Here is a 16904-nt window from a genome sequence, read left to right on the forward strand (position 1 = left end):
ACTGTCCAGTTCTCAGATGCAACAAGTGATTAGAAAGACTATGGCCTGTATCAGACATACTTTAGTCCTCAAACTGACATTATTACTCATCAGTAATTTGGAGAGGTCCTTAACTGCAGACTTTCCCAGTGCAATACGTCTCCTTATTTCCTGACAGCAGGTACCAAATATGTTAATGGTGGATCCAAGTAAAATGAAGTTGTTGACCGTTTAGCCTTAGATACTCTAAAGAGCATCTCCATTTATATAGTGGGATTATTAACACTTGCCTTGTAAGATTGGCACAATCTGAATATAACATTTGAGATGTTGTTTTGTTAGGTGCCCTCAAGTCATAGATGGCTCATAGCAACCCTATGAACAGAAGACCTGAACACTTGTATAACTTTCATTTCTCCGTGTTCATAGAGTTTCCAGAGGCAAGATAAGACTTTTTAAAAATTGACTGAATTTGGCGAGCTCTGGTGGCCTAGTGGCAAGAAGCTGTACTGCAATCCCAGAGGTGAGCAGTTCAAATCCACCAGATGCTGTGCTGGAGAAGGAGGGACAATCTCCTCCTGTACCAGTCAGATCCAATTTGATGGGGCACACAAAAAATAATAAAAACAACAACAACAACATCATTTAAAAAAAATTGAATGCAATAAAGGGAAGTGGACATGGCTGAAATTCTAATCCAAGATGAAGACACTGTGAAGGCTGTGCTCCCTGCTCCACGCACTCTTGTCAAGTTAGGACAGACTCAGGCTGCCCTCCAGTTCTACCAAGGCTGTAAATCATGCAGGAGGAAGATTGCTCATCTTTCTCCTGTGGAGCGACTGCTAGATTCGAACCACCAGCTGCCATGACCTTTGAGGTAGCAGCCTGACTCCCTGCAGATGACGCCACCAGAGTTCTGCTGTCACTCAGACGTCCCAAATGTGTATTACTGTTATTCCTTCTCCAGGCCATTTCATCATTGATGCTGGTTGTGTTACTTTCACCCCCCCCCCAATTAGATTGAACACAGTAATTTGTTTACGTTGTGTGTTTTTTTCATGTGCATTGTATTTTATACAATCTTTCATTTAGATTGTGTTTTATGTGTTACTTTTTAAAAATTAAGATTTCTCTCATTCATAACAAAAATCTAGCATGCTACAGAGATGAAGCCCAGTTTGATTTACAGGATTTCAGAGGCAAAGGAGACTGTTGTTTGGTCCTATCTTCAGATATACAGATCCGGGAACTGGGAGCCTGAAGGCCTGAGGGAAAGGGTTGGTCTGAGATGCCGGCCTCCATGGCCTTGGGCAGGGTTAGAAGTGCACTGTGAGCATCCAGGTCCACTCGTGCAGTCCTGGACCACTGTCCGAAAGCTGCCTACACCCGAGGAAAGCGTGCCGCAGCTGCTGCTGGCCCTGACGAAGCCGCACCGAATCTATGGCCTCCACAGTCACTGTGGCCTTGACTCTTCAGTCCATCTCATCGAGGATCTTCCTCGTCTTCCTTTTCTCTATTCAGGAGAAAGATGTCCAGTTTCCTCTCGTGAGATTTACAGCCTCGAAAAACCTCCTAGAGGGTCGGCTGTGAGTGGGTTCTGACTCGATGGCAGTGAATTTGCATTTTGAGTGGGGTTTTTTGTTTGGTTTTGTTTCCACGCATGGTATCCTTTTCCAGGACTGGCTATTCTTGGTAACGTGCCCAAAGAACAGGAGACAGTGTGTCACCATTCTTGCTTCTAAAGAGCACTCGAGCGCTACTTGTTCCAAACAGAATTGTTCCCTCTCTTAACAGACCACAGAATAGTCGTCATTCTCCGCCTTCACAATTAAAAGGCACCAGTTCTTCTTGGATCTTCATGATTCATCACCCGACTCTTGTGTTCATATGGAACAATTGAAAACATCATGGCGTGGGTCAAGCGCACCTGACTGTTTCGGGTGACATCTTCACTCTTTAACACTATAAAGTGGTCCTTGGTGTCAGATATACCCAGTGTAACAGATCAAATGATTTCTTAACTGATGCTTTTGTGAGTATAGATGGGGGATCGAAATAAACTAAATCCTTGACTTTTAATATTTTTTTTTTTTAGTCTAGGAGCCATTTATTGTAAAAAACAGTCCCCCAAATAGAGCCAACTTGCATCCTTCTGAAAGACAGCCCTTCAAGGCCAAAGCACAACATCATGGGGAAGGCTGTGCTACCCAATGACAGTGGACGGAGGGCCAAGACTGACAAATTTTCACTCAAATAAAGGAAAAGAAATAAAAATAATTTTACTTTTAATTTTTTATTTTTTTCTTTTAATTTTTTTTTTTACAGAGGTTTTGGATTTCCATTCATTCATTGCCTCAATTTTCTCCCTGCCTACCCCTCCGACTTTTAATTTTTAAATCCGTGTATTGCTTGTTGGTCCAGTTATGAGGGATTTTTCTCCCCTTTAGGTTGAAGTGTAAATAGTGCTTTTAAAAGTGGTGGCTATTCCTGGATGCCTTGAGTTGTCCCCCTGTGCACAACAGAATCCAGCCAGAGGAGGACTGGTCATTTCCAGTAACCCGTCTGTCCGACGTACCCGAGACAAAGTCACCCCTGTGCTGCGGAGTAACGTTTTGTCTGCACTTTTGCCAGGACAGATTTCTTTATGTTTCTGGTGCTTCCTAGTACAGTCAGTATGCTTCACCAACACTACAGCTCAAATGTGTCAGTTCTTTGACCTTTCTTGATACAAATGCTTTTGGCAGAGTTTTGTACTTAGTTGAGTCTAGGTTTTAAACCAAGCGAGCAATGTGGTTAGGTTTGCAGGATAGAGAGAGGTTCTGATCTGTTGTTCATAGGGTCGTTTGGAGGGATCTGCACATCCCCACCTAACAGCCTCTCACAGTGGCTTGGCGGGAGGGCAAGTGGATGAAGGCAGTGGAGCGACTTGGAGGCTATAAGAGGATCCAGATGGGCCTTATTCTGTCCCTCGGTACCTGTGCCATTGGGTGTAATAAATGTCGCAGAGGTAAAATGTCAGGGTTTAAGTGGCCTGCTGGATGCAGTGCTAGACCTCTGACCTGGATTCTTAGCTGAGGCTCGTGGTGCCGTCCGCCGAAGTCCCAGATGAGTGTGGCCTGGTGAGGTGTAGATCTGGAGCAAGTCTTGAGTCTGGGTTGTGGTTCCAGAGGAGGAAGTGGGTTGAGCCACAGTAGAAACATTGCAGAGAAGGCCTGTTAGTGAAACACCCGCTTACTGGTGCTTCCCTTTCTAGCTCAGCTTCTCCGTTCCATTTCCAACAGAAATTTCCGGTCGTTTTTTCCAACATTAAAACCAATTGTCGTTGTCTTCTAAAACCTCAAATGTTTCTCCTCTTACGAGCCTTTGTTTCAGGGTCAAATCCAAACTCCTTGCCATGGCCTTTTCCCCCTGAGTAGCCTGACCCCAACGGGTTCTTTATCACGTGACTGCATGCTTCAGCCAATCCCGTCTCCCCGTTGCTTGTCGTCAAGCCCCTTTCTTTATCTCCTGACCCCAAATATAAGCCCACTGATTCTTTTCAAGGATTTGCCTCCCAGTCATTCTCTTTGGTGTTTTTTGTTAAATCACTGAACGTTAAAAATGTACGCAGGAGTGTATTGTGATTAAACCTGTGTGGTATGCCGGGGAAAGGCCCAACGCCAGGACACTGATTCAGTGACACTAAATGAAAGTTCTCTGGTTTTGACCAACACTGCCTACAGCTGCTTACTGTGACCTCTGTGAATTGCACTCATTCCTCGGAAAGGGACTGCATGCTTAGAAAAAGCGTCAGCAAAGGAGAGGAAGACCTCCAGTGAGCTGGATTGACACGGTAACGTCAGCAGTGGGCTCAGTGTGTCCTGTTGATGAGGATGGCACAGGAGAGGGCAGGGTTCAGGTCAGCTGTTCATAGTAAGGTCGCTGTGAGTCGTACTCAACCCAGTGGCAACTAACAACAGCAACAACAAAGTGAGTTCAGAGGCTGTCCATTTACACAGGACGAGATTTGCCCCCTTTCCCCTTCACAGCAGCTGGTGGATGCGAACTTCCTGGCTTTGGGTTGGCAGCACAACTCCTTGTCCTCAGACCACCGGCATTTCCTAATACCTCCTTAGTCTCAAGGAGTTTATTTAGCAGAAGGGACGCTGGTTGATGGACTCACATCAGACTTGTGCTAAGGGACAGACACCTCGGGCAGCTGCAAGTTGAATTTCCACTTTGCTTTTCAACTTCTTAAAAAATTCCCCCTTTTAAGAGCTACTTGTATTCTCAAGCAAAAGACCAATTCTGCATCCTCTTTGACTCTTTCACAGAGAACCTCCTGGAGGGAGAAAAAAAGGGCTTTGACGTTGTTTGGATCCTGGGCTGATTTTTTTTTTTTTTTTTTTTAAATCTTAAAAGTGTCTCCATTGTCAGGGCTCCTCTCTGTTAGGTTAGAGCGTTGGAGAACAGAACAATTGTAAGTCTAACCTTTAAGGTGAGGAAGACAAAATTTTCCCTTTTGCTCGTCATAGTTAAATCCTCTAGGATCGTTGTGGGTTTCATTTTCTTTGTAAAACATGGGTTGTGGAAGCCTTATGAGTCCTTGTGAGCCCACTGCCTGTAAGTTAGTCCCAGTTCATACTGAGCTTCAGTTGGACTCCAGGCCTGAGAACCGTAACAGGAGGAGATTGGCCTCCTGGACTTGCATTGTCAACTTATTGGCTAAGAGCCAAACAAGTAACACACTACAACCCCAGAGTTCCCACAGTTACCATGAAGGGTAACTCATCAAGTGCGGTGAGATTAAATAAGATATTTTAAAACACACTAATGCTATCTCTGTCATCAGTAGTTCCGCTTAGAAGAGGTGGTGAGAATGATGTAATAGAAGAGTTGGGAACAGTCATAGAAAGGAAAAGAAAGACTGAAGAAACACCTATATCTGTGCAGCTATTGTGTGAGGAAGGCCTTCCTTACTCAGCAGTAGTGCCGAATAAAGACCACATGAAGCTGGAAGAAGAATTTTGATAGCAGCATTGGAGAAAGGCTCATGAGTGACGGGAAATGAAACAAGCTTGCTTGCTGAGAATGGAAAGGATGATGAAGTCAAAGACAGCAGTTCTCAATATGGATTACACTTCAGTGTAAAGAAAACAAAAATCTTACAAATGGTTCAATAAATACTGTCATGATAAATGGAGAAAAGACTGAAGTTGTCAAGGATTTCCTTTTAATTGGATTCACCCATGGAAGCAACAGTAAAGAAATCAAAGGATCATATACATTGGACACATCTGCTACAAATTACCTCTTTAAAGTGTTACACAGCAAAGATTTTACTTGGAGGACTAAGCAGTGCTTTGCCCAGACCGTGGTATTATCAGTGGCCTCTGATGTGCATAGGAAAGCTGGGCAGGAATAAGGAAGACTGAGGAAGAACTGATACATTTGAATTATGGTGTTAGTAAAAGATACTGTATATACTGTGGACTGCCAAAAGGATTAACAAATCTGTTTTGGATGAAGTACAGTAAGAATGCTGCTGAGAAGCAAAGATGGTGAGAATTTGCCTCTTGCTTTGAACATGTAATTAGGAGAAACCTGTCTCTCCAAATTATTAAGGAGCAGTGATGCTGGTTTGTGCACTAAGGTGCACCTAACTCAGGCCATGGTCCTTTCAGCCGCTTACTCTGCAGCTGAGAGCTGGACAATAAGAATGACAGAAGAAAAAAATTATGTCTTTGAACTTTGGTGTTGAAAGAGAGTACTGAATATTCCATGGACTGCCACAAGAATAAATAGATATGTCTTAGAGAAGATGCAGCCAGAGTGTTCCTTGGAGGAGGCAAAGGTGATAAAGCTTTGGGCATGTTGCTAGGAGAAGCTGTTCCTTGGAAAGGTACATCATAGAGTCAAAGAGACCCTCAACCAAGTAGATTGACACAGTGACTGCAGCATTGGACTCATATGCGTCAAAGAGGCTGGCAAAGAACAGGACAAGATTCAGATCTATCATTCATAGGGTGGTGATAGGTCACCTTTGACTCGATGGCACCAAACAACAATTGCAGCTCTATTGTGAGTCAGTCGGAACCAGCGTGACGCGACCCGGCTGCAGCATCCAGCAGCAACAGTATCAGAAGGTGATGGGTCTGGCACCACGTGGCCAGTCAAGTAAGCAAAAGCTGAGCGGGAAGTGACACCAAGCTCCTGACTCCCCGAAGTCCATGCTTTTAGCCAAGATTTTTTTTTTCTTAAGGTTGTTACCTGGCTTTACTACTACTGCTGTTGTTGTTGTTGTTGTTAGGTGCCGTCGAGTCAAGTACAATCCATCACAACCCTAATGAACAGTCTGTCTGAACAGTCTTATCCTGTGTCATCTGCGTAGTCTCTGACACAGTGAAGCCCGTTGCCACAATCACCATGTCACTGCGGCCTAGGCTAGATCCATAAACAGGTGGCACTTAAGTAACAGAATGTTGATGATTCCTTAGAACTGTGAGCACCCAGGGTGGACATTAAATGCCCGGTGGTGTGGACCCAGCAAGGATCCGGCAATTGAATGCAGGATACGTGCTTCCTTGAGAAAGGCAAACCCTTCGAGATCCCAGATTCTCATGGCAAAGTGCCGTGTGCCTGGCGTCCTGGTTGACTCTAAGGGTCTTGGAGAGGTATTTCCTTGCACGGAGTTGAACCTTAGAATCATTAAGGTGATTTTTAACACATTGCCGCAAATGGCGGCTAAATGTGTTTCTAAGCACGGTTGTCAATTTAAAAGTGTGCGACATCGTGTTTAAGACGGCATGTTGACTCTTTGCTATGCTGTAAACTCAGAAGTAACTTGCTAGGAAGGGACTTGAAGCCTCCCCAGTTCAGCATCGTGGATCTTTGTTGAGGGGTCACAGCCTACTGCCTGCAGCAGTTCCCCTCCATTTCTGTTGAATTCTGTAGCGTTGGTTCTGACTCATCATGACCCCATGTGACAAACGAGAACTTCCCCGTAAGATTTCCTAGACCGAGGGGCCGCTTAGGCAGCTCCTCCTCCACGGCAGTGAGTTTGGGGGTTGCTTGGGGTGGGAGTGGGCTTCGTCTTTCCCGGAGCAGATCAGATCGCCGGATGGTTGTTTCCACAGGGTGGCTGGTGAGTTCAGACTCACAACAGGCACTTCACTGCTTTACTCTCAGAGCCCCTTGTGTTAACAATGACAAGCTTTCGGTATGAACACAGGAGAATCAGAATCTCAGACACTTTTGATAAGTCTACCGTGACAAAGGTAAACAGCTTTAAAACGCATTTGTAGATGACGTAGCAACTTTCCATTTTTTTTATTCAGTTATGCAAACCCAGTTCTTTTAGGTTACTCATTTCCCTGGTTTAGCAGCTCATTCGTCTCACATGAATCTTGAAACTGAACAAGTGATAACATCCCTGCCTCGTCCTTTCATATCAGCTGCCCTCACTGCTTCCCTCGTCCTCTATTCACAGGCAGTCTTTGCTTCCTGATCAAACCTTCTGTAACTTCCTGAGTGACTCAGATGTTCCCAGAACCTTTCATTTCAGCTTCCCAAGCCAATACAGCAGAGGCTTCCAGATTGTGTGTCTGCTGGGCCTCTTTCTACCTTGACTGAATCCATCTCTACTTTCCTTTGCTTGTTCCATAGAGCATAAACATGTGAACATCACAATCTATGGTTTGAGGTGGGAGAATGCGGAGGACTTGGAGGGACTTCCACAGAGCAGACACTCTCAGTATTGTACTTGTCTCCTCTTCCTCGCTAGTTCTCTCTGCTCTCTCTTGAACTCTGTGAAGGTTAATTTGCTTGATGTATGTTTGTTGAATAAATGAATACAGAAATCAGGAGATAGATTGCATTGGGAAAGCCTTCAGTTAGGGACCTCTCCAAATTCCTGAGGAATAATGATGTCATTTTGAGGACTAAGGGGCATCTGATTCAGGCCGTGGTTTTTTCTGATCACTTGCTGTACATCTGACAGCTGGACAGTGAATAAGGATGACAGAAGAAGAATGATGCTCGTGAGTTGTGGTGTTGGAGAAGAGCACTGAACATCCATCTAGCCCATGAATGGCCAAAAGAACAAATAAATGTCTTGGAGAGGGTGTAGCCAAAGTGGTCTTTGGAGGCAAAGATGACGAGGTTTAGCCTCACACACTTTGGCATGTTGTTAGGGGCTATTCCTTGGAGAAGGACATGTTGCCAGGAAGGATGGAGGGTTGGTGAAGGAGAGGAAGACCCTCAAGCAGGTAGATTGACATGGTGACTGCCGCAATGGACTCTTATGCATCAGGACATGTGAAGACGGCGTGGATAGGATGGGGCAGATCCGGTGTTCATAGGGCCGCTGTGAGTTGTACTCAACTCGATGGCACTTGACAACAGTGTAACTAATAAAAATGACCATGGTTCTTCTTTTCAGATGAACTGTTTTAGTTGACTCTAACTCATGGTCAGGCCTGTGTGCGTCAGTAAGTCACCTACCTCAGGGTTGTCCTGAAGTGGGCCGCTGGGATCTTTTTCCAAAGCATCTTGGCTACAATCAACATTTCTCCCTTTCAGGAACAGCTAAGTATCTGCACCACCATTTGCGCCATACTTGTGTCTTGGTTTAGTCTGTGGTCACTGCCTTGAGACCCTCTCAGGTGAGGGGATAGCTCCAAGCCTGAAGGGATTCAAACTCCCCACGTGGTCATCGTGGGCTCCATCTTCTGTTAGGTGCGTCCCCAGATGCGGAAGGGCTTTCCCATGCTAGTGCATGTTGGTATCACTTCTCTGAGTCCTTCTGGTTACTCACTCTCAGTGTTTCTGTCACCGTGGTTTTTCCCTGCAGTGTCTTCTCTCTGCCCAAAAATCAGATGATCAAACTGTGTGTTAGGATGGCTTTGTGTTAAATAAAAGTAAATCATCTTCCTCTCTGTGCTGGGGGTTCTCTCCCCAGTCAGTGGCCTGCGTCTTTGTGAAGTAGAGTGTTACTGTACTAAAGTACATAATTGTTGTTAGGTGCCATTGAGTCAAGTAGGACTCCTAGCAACCCTAGAAAAAACCAGATCTGCTCCGTGTCCTGTCCTGTGCTATCCTCATCATCTATAACACACGTGTGCTCATTGCTGCAGTCACCGTGTCAGTCCCACTTGTCGAGGGTTTTCCGCTCTCTTGCTGACCCCCCATCTTTCCAAGCATGATGTCCTTCTCCAAGGAACAGCCAACCCTCTTAGCAACGTCCCCAGAGTATGTGAAACAAAGCTTTGTCATCTTTGCCTCCAAGGAGCACTCCCACTGCCCTTAGATAAAATTTCAGTTTCTATTACATTGTTGTACCATTGAGTGCATTGGGATTTGTGATTCCCCTAGGAGCACAGATGAGCTCCTTACCCTGTACTTCCCTGTCATCACAGTATCTGATAGAAGCTCATAATTATTGGGGAAAACCATTATTCTTCTGTACTAATTTTTGTTATTTATTCTCTCACATCATATACAGATTCACCCTTTTGAATTCTTCACATTCTGATATATACCTAGAGAACCATCGTGGCCTAGTGCATAGGGAGTTGTGCTGCTAACTCACAAGTTGTGCCCCTTTGCAGTTCGAATCCACCCATGACTTTAAGGGAGAAAGATGAGCTGTCTTCTCTCGTGAAATTTATAGTCTCTAAAAACACATTGGAGGTTCATCTGTGAATTGGTTCCAGCTTGATGGCAGTGAGTTTGAGGGGGTTTTAAAAGTAATAATCTTTTAGTGAGTTGAGAGATGTGATAACAGTAAGATATAGCTTCTATTAAGGAGCTCTGGTGTCAAGAATCTGTGTTGCAATCCCGAAGGTGCACAGTTAGAATCCACCAGCTGCTCCCTGGGAGAAGGATGGACAGATCTCCTCCCGTGTGATTAACAGCCTCTGAAAACCCGCTGGTGGGTCAGCTGTGGGTCGGTTCCGACTCGATGGAACACAGCAACTGCATAGCTTACGTTAATCTGCCAGTTTTCTCTTAGCCTTGATTTACTTTTACAAGTATGACATTTCAACGGATGTCACAGCAGGTGTCATGTGTCTGGCACTTGAGGAGATGGCACTTGGTAGCACATTTCAAGGAGCGTTGTTGATTTGAATGACAGTTCCTGGCTCTTTTGAGAATTCACAAAAGTAAATTTTACTTTTTTGTGAGTGGTCAGAACTAGAGAACTAGACTATTTTTAAAAAGCATAACCAGTGCTTACCTGTGACTGCAGGTATCTAGCAGAGACGTTTTTAATATCCTTTAAAGGGAAATACAAGGACTTTACGTTCTACTTGATTACAGATTGACTGGTAAAAGGTTTGGGATAAATTTTCAAAGACTTGACTCTAAAATGGGAAGCAGATCGATCGTGTTCTAAAGTGTTAGGTCTGAAAGCCCAGCATTCTGTTGTTCACTTGGAGCTCCTAAGTGAGCATGGGCATTAATGGTCATGCGATAACTTCTCAGAGAGGCCCGTCTTTATGTGATACTTACTTCCAACTCTGAGCTGATGGGTTGTCTTCTTGGAGAAGCAGAATTAGTTTCCTGTATTAAAAATATATATAAGGTGTGGCGAGAGCCAAGGGGAACATATGTTTTACAAAGCAAACCCAGTGTGTGAGGTTGACTGCAGGTCCTGTCGGATATGGCGGTGACAAAAATTGGGACGTGGAATATGGATTTTGGGTATGATGGGAACGGTGTTGGGACTAGCAGTCTGAAAACTTGGGGTTTCATCTCATTAGAAAAGAAGCATACGTACGCTTGGAGTTTGGTAAATGTTGGTGTGAAATGGGACTTTATGACTTCCCTCCCCCCCTGGACTCTTTGCCTCCCTTCCTACTAATACTCTTTGAAGACCCACCACATTTCCTTCCCTGAAAGCTGAAGGTGGGACTCCAAGGGCTTGGGAAAACAGCGCAGAGGCATGTGAGCACTATGCTTGCTGAGAAATAGGTGCTTGGTAGAACTTGGTAGAACTAAGTTATGTATCTCTCCCATGTGCAGGTGACAATCTAAATTCCAATTGGTTTGGGATAAAGGAGTTTCTTATCTCGTATTCTGAGATTTCAGGAAGTTGTTAGCAGTGACAGTGGTCTCAGGGACAACTGGAAGCAAGAGTCCTCTTCCCCGCTTTTCTTTGCTGCTCCATCTTTGCTAATAGCGTTTAGTCAGAACCACATCCTCCGCAGCTTGAACAGAAGCACTGGCTGCCTCGGTTTGCATCCTCTGCGTCCCGAGCGTTGTAGGAATCCTAGGACGAGCTTAGGGCATGAGTGCCCGGGGGCATCTGGATGATATGTTAAGAGTGTCAGGAAAGACTATCTCCCAAAAGAAGAGTGTGGTCCTGCTGCTGTGCATTTACCTCTGGTACCTTCCCACTTCCTGATTGGCCTTTCAAGAAGCACTTGACCTCTGTGGGCTTCATGTTCTCCTCTGCTGTTCCCAGGAGTTGATGGCATACTTAATGGATATGAGAGCGCTTTAATGTTTTAACGTTTCTCTGTAATGTTGTGGTGTGTGTGTGTGTTTGTTTGTTTGTTTTTTATTTTATTTTATTATTTTTGTGTGCGTGTACCGTCAAACCAGATCTGACTGGTACAGGAGGAGATTGTCCCTCCTTACCCAGCAGAGCATCTGGTGGATTCGAACCGTTCGCCTCTGGGATTGTAGTTGCAGCTCCTTGCCACTAGGCCACCAGAGCTCCCCTTGTTTGTTTGTTTTTAACTATTACTGTTCTCCCTGATTGTGCCTTCCAAATCTTGACGCACCATCCAGGGACCTCAGCCCTGAGGAAGCAGAGGGGGACTGGACGGTGATCGGAAGACCTTAGTGTAGTGCTCTTTGTACACACGTCGGCCGTACTCCTTTATCTAGCAATACTTGTGTTTCTTCTTTTTGCCACGTTTATTATTTATTATATACACACAGGAAAGAGTATCTGTGTGGATTATATCACGTGATGAGCTTTAACAAGCATCACAGTTGTGCATCCAGCGCCTGGGTTATGATCCAACAGTAGCCGCCTCGTAGAAGGCCCCTTGGTAGCACTGGTGGATCGATACACAAAATGTACTGATTCATCATGTAAGAAATCATTTAAGAGCATTCCCAGCATCGTGGTGGCATTTTTTAATGCTGTGCTCCACCCCCCCGCCTGCCTGCCTCTCTTTCTCGTAGGTTATTTCCCAGGCAACACTTGCTTAGTGCCCTGGTTGGCTGATGCCTTCCCCAGTTCACCCAACACTGAGGGACAACAACTTACTTTTGTGGAGTGAGTCTTTATTTATCCAGAGAGTGTGGCTTATTAAATTCTGGACACCTCAAGTCTTTGAAGTGGGTCGTTCTTAATAAATGTTAGATTGCTATAGTTCTGTTAACTCAGAAAAACAAAACAAACACCATGCTAGAGACATTTTTTCAATTTAAGAAGTTTTCTGATATGCTTCTTCCTGTTTGTTTTTTCTTTTAGGCTCTAGACCAAGATAGAACAGCCCTACAGAAAGTCAAGAAGTCTGTAAAAGCAATATATAATTCTGGCCAAGGTAAGTACTTAACCAAAACAGATCACAGCAATTATGAATAATAACTGCAGAGTTCTCTGTGCTGTTTGTGAAGTATGTTTATAGACATGTTGATACTAATGGAAAATTAAGTTGGCCAAAGAAATTTTGTTTTCTCTCTTCTCTCAACCTGCTTCCAAATGTAAAAGGAAGAAAACTAGTTGCAGCATATTGTGATTTCATACACACACACACACACACACACACACACTAATTAGGGAGCTCTGGTGGCCTAGTGGTAAGACTATGTGCTGCAATTCCAAAGGCATGCAGTACAAATCCACCACCCGCTCTGAAAGAGAAAGATGGGCAGTCCCCTCCGGTGCTATGGTAGAGTGTGAAAACTAATGAATCTGCCATGAACTGATAAGCCAAATAGTTGTTAGAGAATGAAGAACATTTCCTTAGGGGCTGGCCTGTGACACCTTTTGTCACACTAGCTATAAGGGGAGGAAAGTGAGCTGCGTCAGCACCACTAAGAAGGAATTGCCAGGAGTGGAGAGTGTCCTTTCAGATCAGTTCTCTGCATGAGAAAGTCCCTTTTCACCAGCAAAGACTGCGATTTATGGAGCTGTGGCCAAGGAAAGCCAGGCCTGCAGATCCTGACGGCAACAAGGACCTTTCTCCAAAACTCGCACAGAGGGAGAACACCCTCCTAAATTGTAAGCGACTAAATATGTTTGTTAAAGTCATCTACTCATATCTCTATTAAAGCAGCAATAGATGACTAAGACAGACCAAAGTATGTTGTTAATGGAGAAGGAGAAACAAACCAAATTTTTGAGATAAACAATGAGTAACCACAGGAAGTCATGGGCCATAGGGATGGGAAGACTTGGAAATAGAAAATGACTTGTAAGGCCTCAAATGTAAATCATTTATTGTTGCTGTTGTAAGAGCTACTCCCTTTCCCATGGACCAGTTCTTTAAGAAACCAGTTGTCTGTAACAAGAAAACCAAAGAGGAGGTGGCAAAGGAGTGTCAGGCAAGGGAGCAGGGTTTCAAGTTAAGAGAGAGGTGGCTGTCAGTCCTTGCTCTGATCCTCATGAACAAGGTGACCACTTTTAAAGCTTTCTGTGTATTCTTACCTGCAAAACTGGGATAGTGGTGGTTCTTTTACAGAGTTGTTGATACAGTTTAGTGAGATGAGTTCATGATACAGGTGATTAAGAAGTTTGGCAGTTAACTAAAAGGACGGAGGTTTTACTCCACTGAGAGGTACCTTGGAAGAATGGTTTGGCAACATAATAGTTCTGTGTTTTAAAAGCCTCTTAAAAACGACAAACCACAGCCCTAAAAATGCTACTTTGATGCTGCTTGATTTAATAAGTATAAAAAGTCTGCCACATGATAGGAGTTCAGTAAATGCCAGTTCCCCTTATTTCACTGTCATAAAATTATGGGGCTGAAAGGAATGTTGAACAAAGCAAAAATCAACCCTCAGATATTTCATGGCCCATATCTAAGAATGACTGGCCTTAACTGGTAATAGTTTCTTCTTTAAAACCATAGGTCATTGTTGTTTTATGTGCCATTGAGTCACTTGCGACTCACAGCGACCCTATGTACAACAGCCCTGAAACGTGCTGTCTTGTGCCAACTTTACTATCTCTGACACACCTATCTCATTACCTCAGTCACTGTATCAGTCCATCTCATTGATGGTCTCTCTCTTTCTCCATCTCTACACCCTTCCAAGCATGATGTCCCTCCTATATAACTATTAATACATTTGCACCTTGGATAATCTCCTTAATTTCTTTGTTGTTGTTGTTGTTGTTATGTGCCATCAAGTCGCTTGCGTACATCCAGTAAAATAATAATGTCTGATTAAGGCAGATAATTGATAATTGTCTGGTTATATAATGACCAAATGTTCTAAGTCTTGGCCTAAATTACGTGCGTTATGATTTCTGTCCTTGGCTTCATTTTCTTGAACTCCCGGAATGTAGTAAGCCCTTCATAGATACGAGTTCTTTGAGAAGGTGGGTGGGCTAGAAAACTCGTAGATAGCGCAGTGGAAGCTTTTGATGTGCTTCTGTTCTTTTTTTTTTTTTACTTTGGGTGTGTGATTCACTTTCTAGTAATCATCAAGTGCTACTTTTCTGTATATCTGTTAAACACTAATACTGACATTGTATATGTACATACAGGCAAGTTCACCATTGGTTGTGATTTGGAAAATGAGGAAATGAGGATTTCTTTTTTAAAATAACAGTATTAAAGCTCTACAACAACAATAATAGCTTTATACTAAAGAGTGCTAGTGGCTTCTTGTTGTTGCATGCCGTTGAGTCAGAAGCAACTCGCAGCTGACCCTCCAGAGTTTACAGAGGCAGTAAATCACATGGGAGGAGATTGTCCATCCTTCTCTGTGGAGCAACTAGCGGATTCGAACTGTGTGCCTTTGGGATTACAGCACAGGTTCTTACCACTATGCCACCAGAGCTCTTAGTAATAAAGTGTGCTGCCAACACAAAGGTGTGCTGTTCAGATCCACAGCTGCTCCACAGGGCAGAGGTGGGCAGTGCTCTCTTACGCAATTTACTGTCTCTGAAAACCCACTGCTGGGTCAGCTACGGGTCAGTTAGGACTTGAGGGTACACAACAACAGCTATACATTATACAGCCATTTGAAAACCATCCAATGGTTTTGATCCTAACCTAGTACTAAGAGTCCTGACTTTGTTACCACTTGTTAAAGTCTGATGAATTAGTTTCCTTTCATGAACCTTAACTTTCCGTATCCTAATACAGTATCTCAAATGCAAGGTATTGCGGCCAGAGGAAGACCTTGTCGCTGAATATCTGTAGGTAGAGAGTTGAAGGAGTGTGTGCAGAACTTCACTGCCAGGGCCTGTGAATTAACATTCTCTTGGTGGATGGGGAATCAAAGCCAAGAGCTTTGAATCCCTCAGCCTGGATTAAGGACTCACCTCTTTGCCTCCACCCAAGTCTGTGTTATGCAAAAGAGTCAAGTGCAGAGATACTGCTTTGAAGACCAGCATTTACTCACATGTTGTTGTTGATGATGATGTGTCAGAACGAACGCAGCTGACTCTCCAGCAGGTTTTCAGAGGCAGTTAATCACATGGGAGGAGATCGCTAGTCCTCTTGCAGAACAGCTGGTAGATTCAAACTGCATGACTTTGGGATTGCAGTGCAGCTTCTTACCACTAGACTTACTCACATACCACTCTTTAAATTAATTAGCACACCTCAACAGAAAGAAAGAGCAATCCTCATAACTGAATTTGTAAAGAATATAATGGGAAACAAAGAATTGAAGTCGTCAAGAATGTAATCCACACTGGAAGCAGCAGTCTGGAAGTCAGAGGGATTGCAGTTGGCAAATCTGCTGCCAGGGACCTCTTTAAAGTTATAAAGAGCAGAGACACTACTTTGAAGACTAAGGTGGGCCTGACACAAGTCATAGTATTTTAACCACTTCCTAAGTGTGTGAAAATAGACATTGAACAAGAAAGGTAGGAGAATTGATGCCTGTGAAATACCGTTTTGGCAAAGAATGTTGATTATGCCATAAATTGCCAAGAGAGCAAGCAAATATCTCTCAGAGGAGGTGCACCCATGGGTGCTATTTAGAAGGGACGATGGTGAACTTTACACTGTGGGCATGTTACCAGGAGGAGGCAGTCCCTGGAGAAGGAAGTCAGATTGGGTACATAGAGAGTCCGAGAAACAGAGGAAAGACCCTCAGTAAGACAGATGGGTACGGTGGCTTCCAGCAGTGGGTTTTAGCACAGCCGCTGACCCCAGGACGGTGACAAGTCAGCTCATCCCAGCTGTGCTGTTCACTGCCGCTCAGGGCTTTGTCTCCCTGACCCCAAGTTCAGGCTCAGTAAGTGTTAAATCTCTGCTTGCCCACTGGGTGGGTACCTGGTGAGTGCTCTGTGAAAGGCTTTTTGTTAAATATTCACAAACATGAGTGTTAGTGAATCACTCAGTGAACTCTCCTCTCCTAACAATCTAACCCATGAGATGACCTCACTGGTTCCTGGATGGCGTGAAGACATGTGCATAAACTGCATTCCCTCCGGGCTGCTCCCACGCTGCTGGGCCACAGTCTGGGAAGAGTGAGCACCAGCGGAGTGGGCAGCTGGCGTGGGAAGCACTATGACATTTAAGTCTTAAAAAAAAAATAGTTAGATGAGTAAAACAGTCATGCTGTGCAGCTCTTCTGTGACACGTGCTCAGGGAATCCACGCGGTCCCCATCCACCAGAGGCTGTTACCCAGTGTGTTTTCTCCATCTTCTCACTTTCTCACAGTGCTGAAGGGACAGGGAACCCATCTGATACTCTTCAAAGATTGAAGAAATCCTCCTGTTTCTTTTTTTTTTTTTCCT

General features: G+C 44.2%; 1 protein-coding gene across 1 annotated transcript in view; it reads left to right on the top strand.

Annotated features, from left to right (window-relative positions):
- The window catches only part of ASAP1 (ArfGAP with SH3 domain, ankyrin repeat and PH domain 1), a 270638-nt gene that overhangs the window by 108790 nt on the left and 144944 nt on the right, over positions 1-16904 (top strand). The window contains exon 2 of the mRNA XM_006879286.1: positions 12449-12521. Coding sequence (XP_006879348.1) covers positions 12449-12521 — 73 coding nt within the window. The remainder of the gene's footprint in view (positions 1-12448; positions 12522-16904) is intronic.

Source organism: Elephantulus edwardii, unplaced genomic scaffold (assembly GCF_000299155.1).
Source record: "Elephantulus edwardii isolate Elephantulus edwardi_28Jun2011 unplaced genomic scaffold, EleEdw1.0 scaffold00003, whole genome shotgun sequence".
Lineage (NCBI taxonomy): Eukaryota > Metazoa > Chordata > Mammalia > Macroscelidea > Macroscelididae > Elephantulus > Elephantulus edwardii.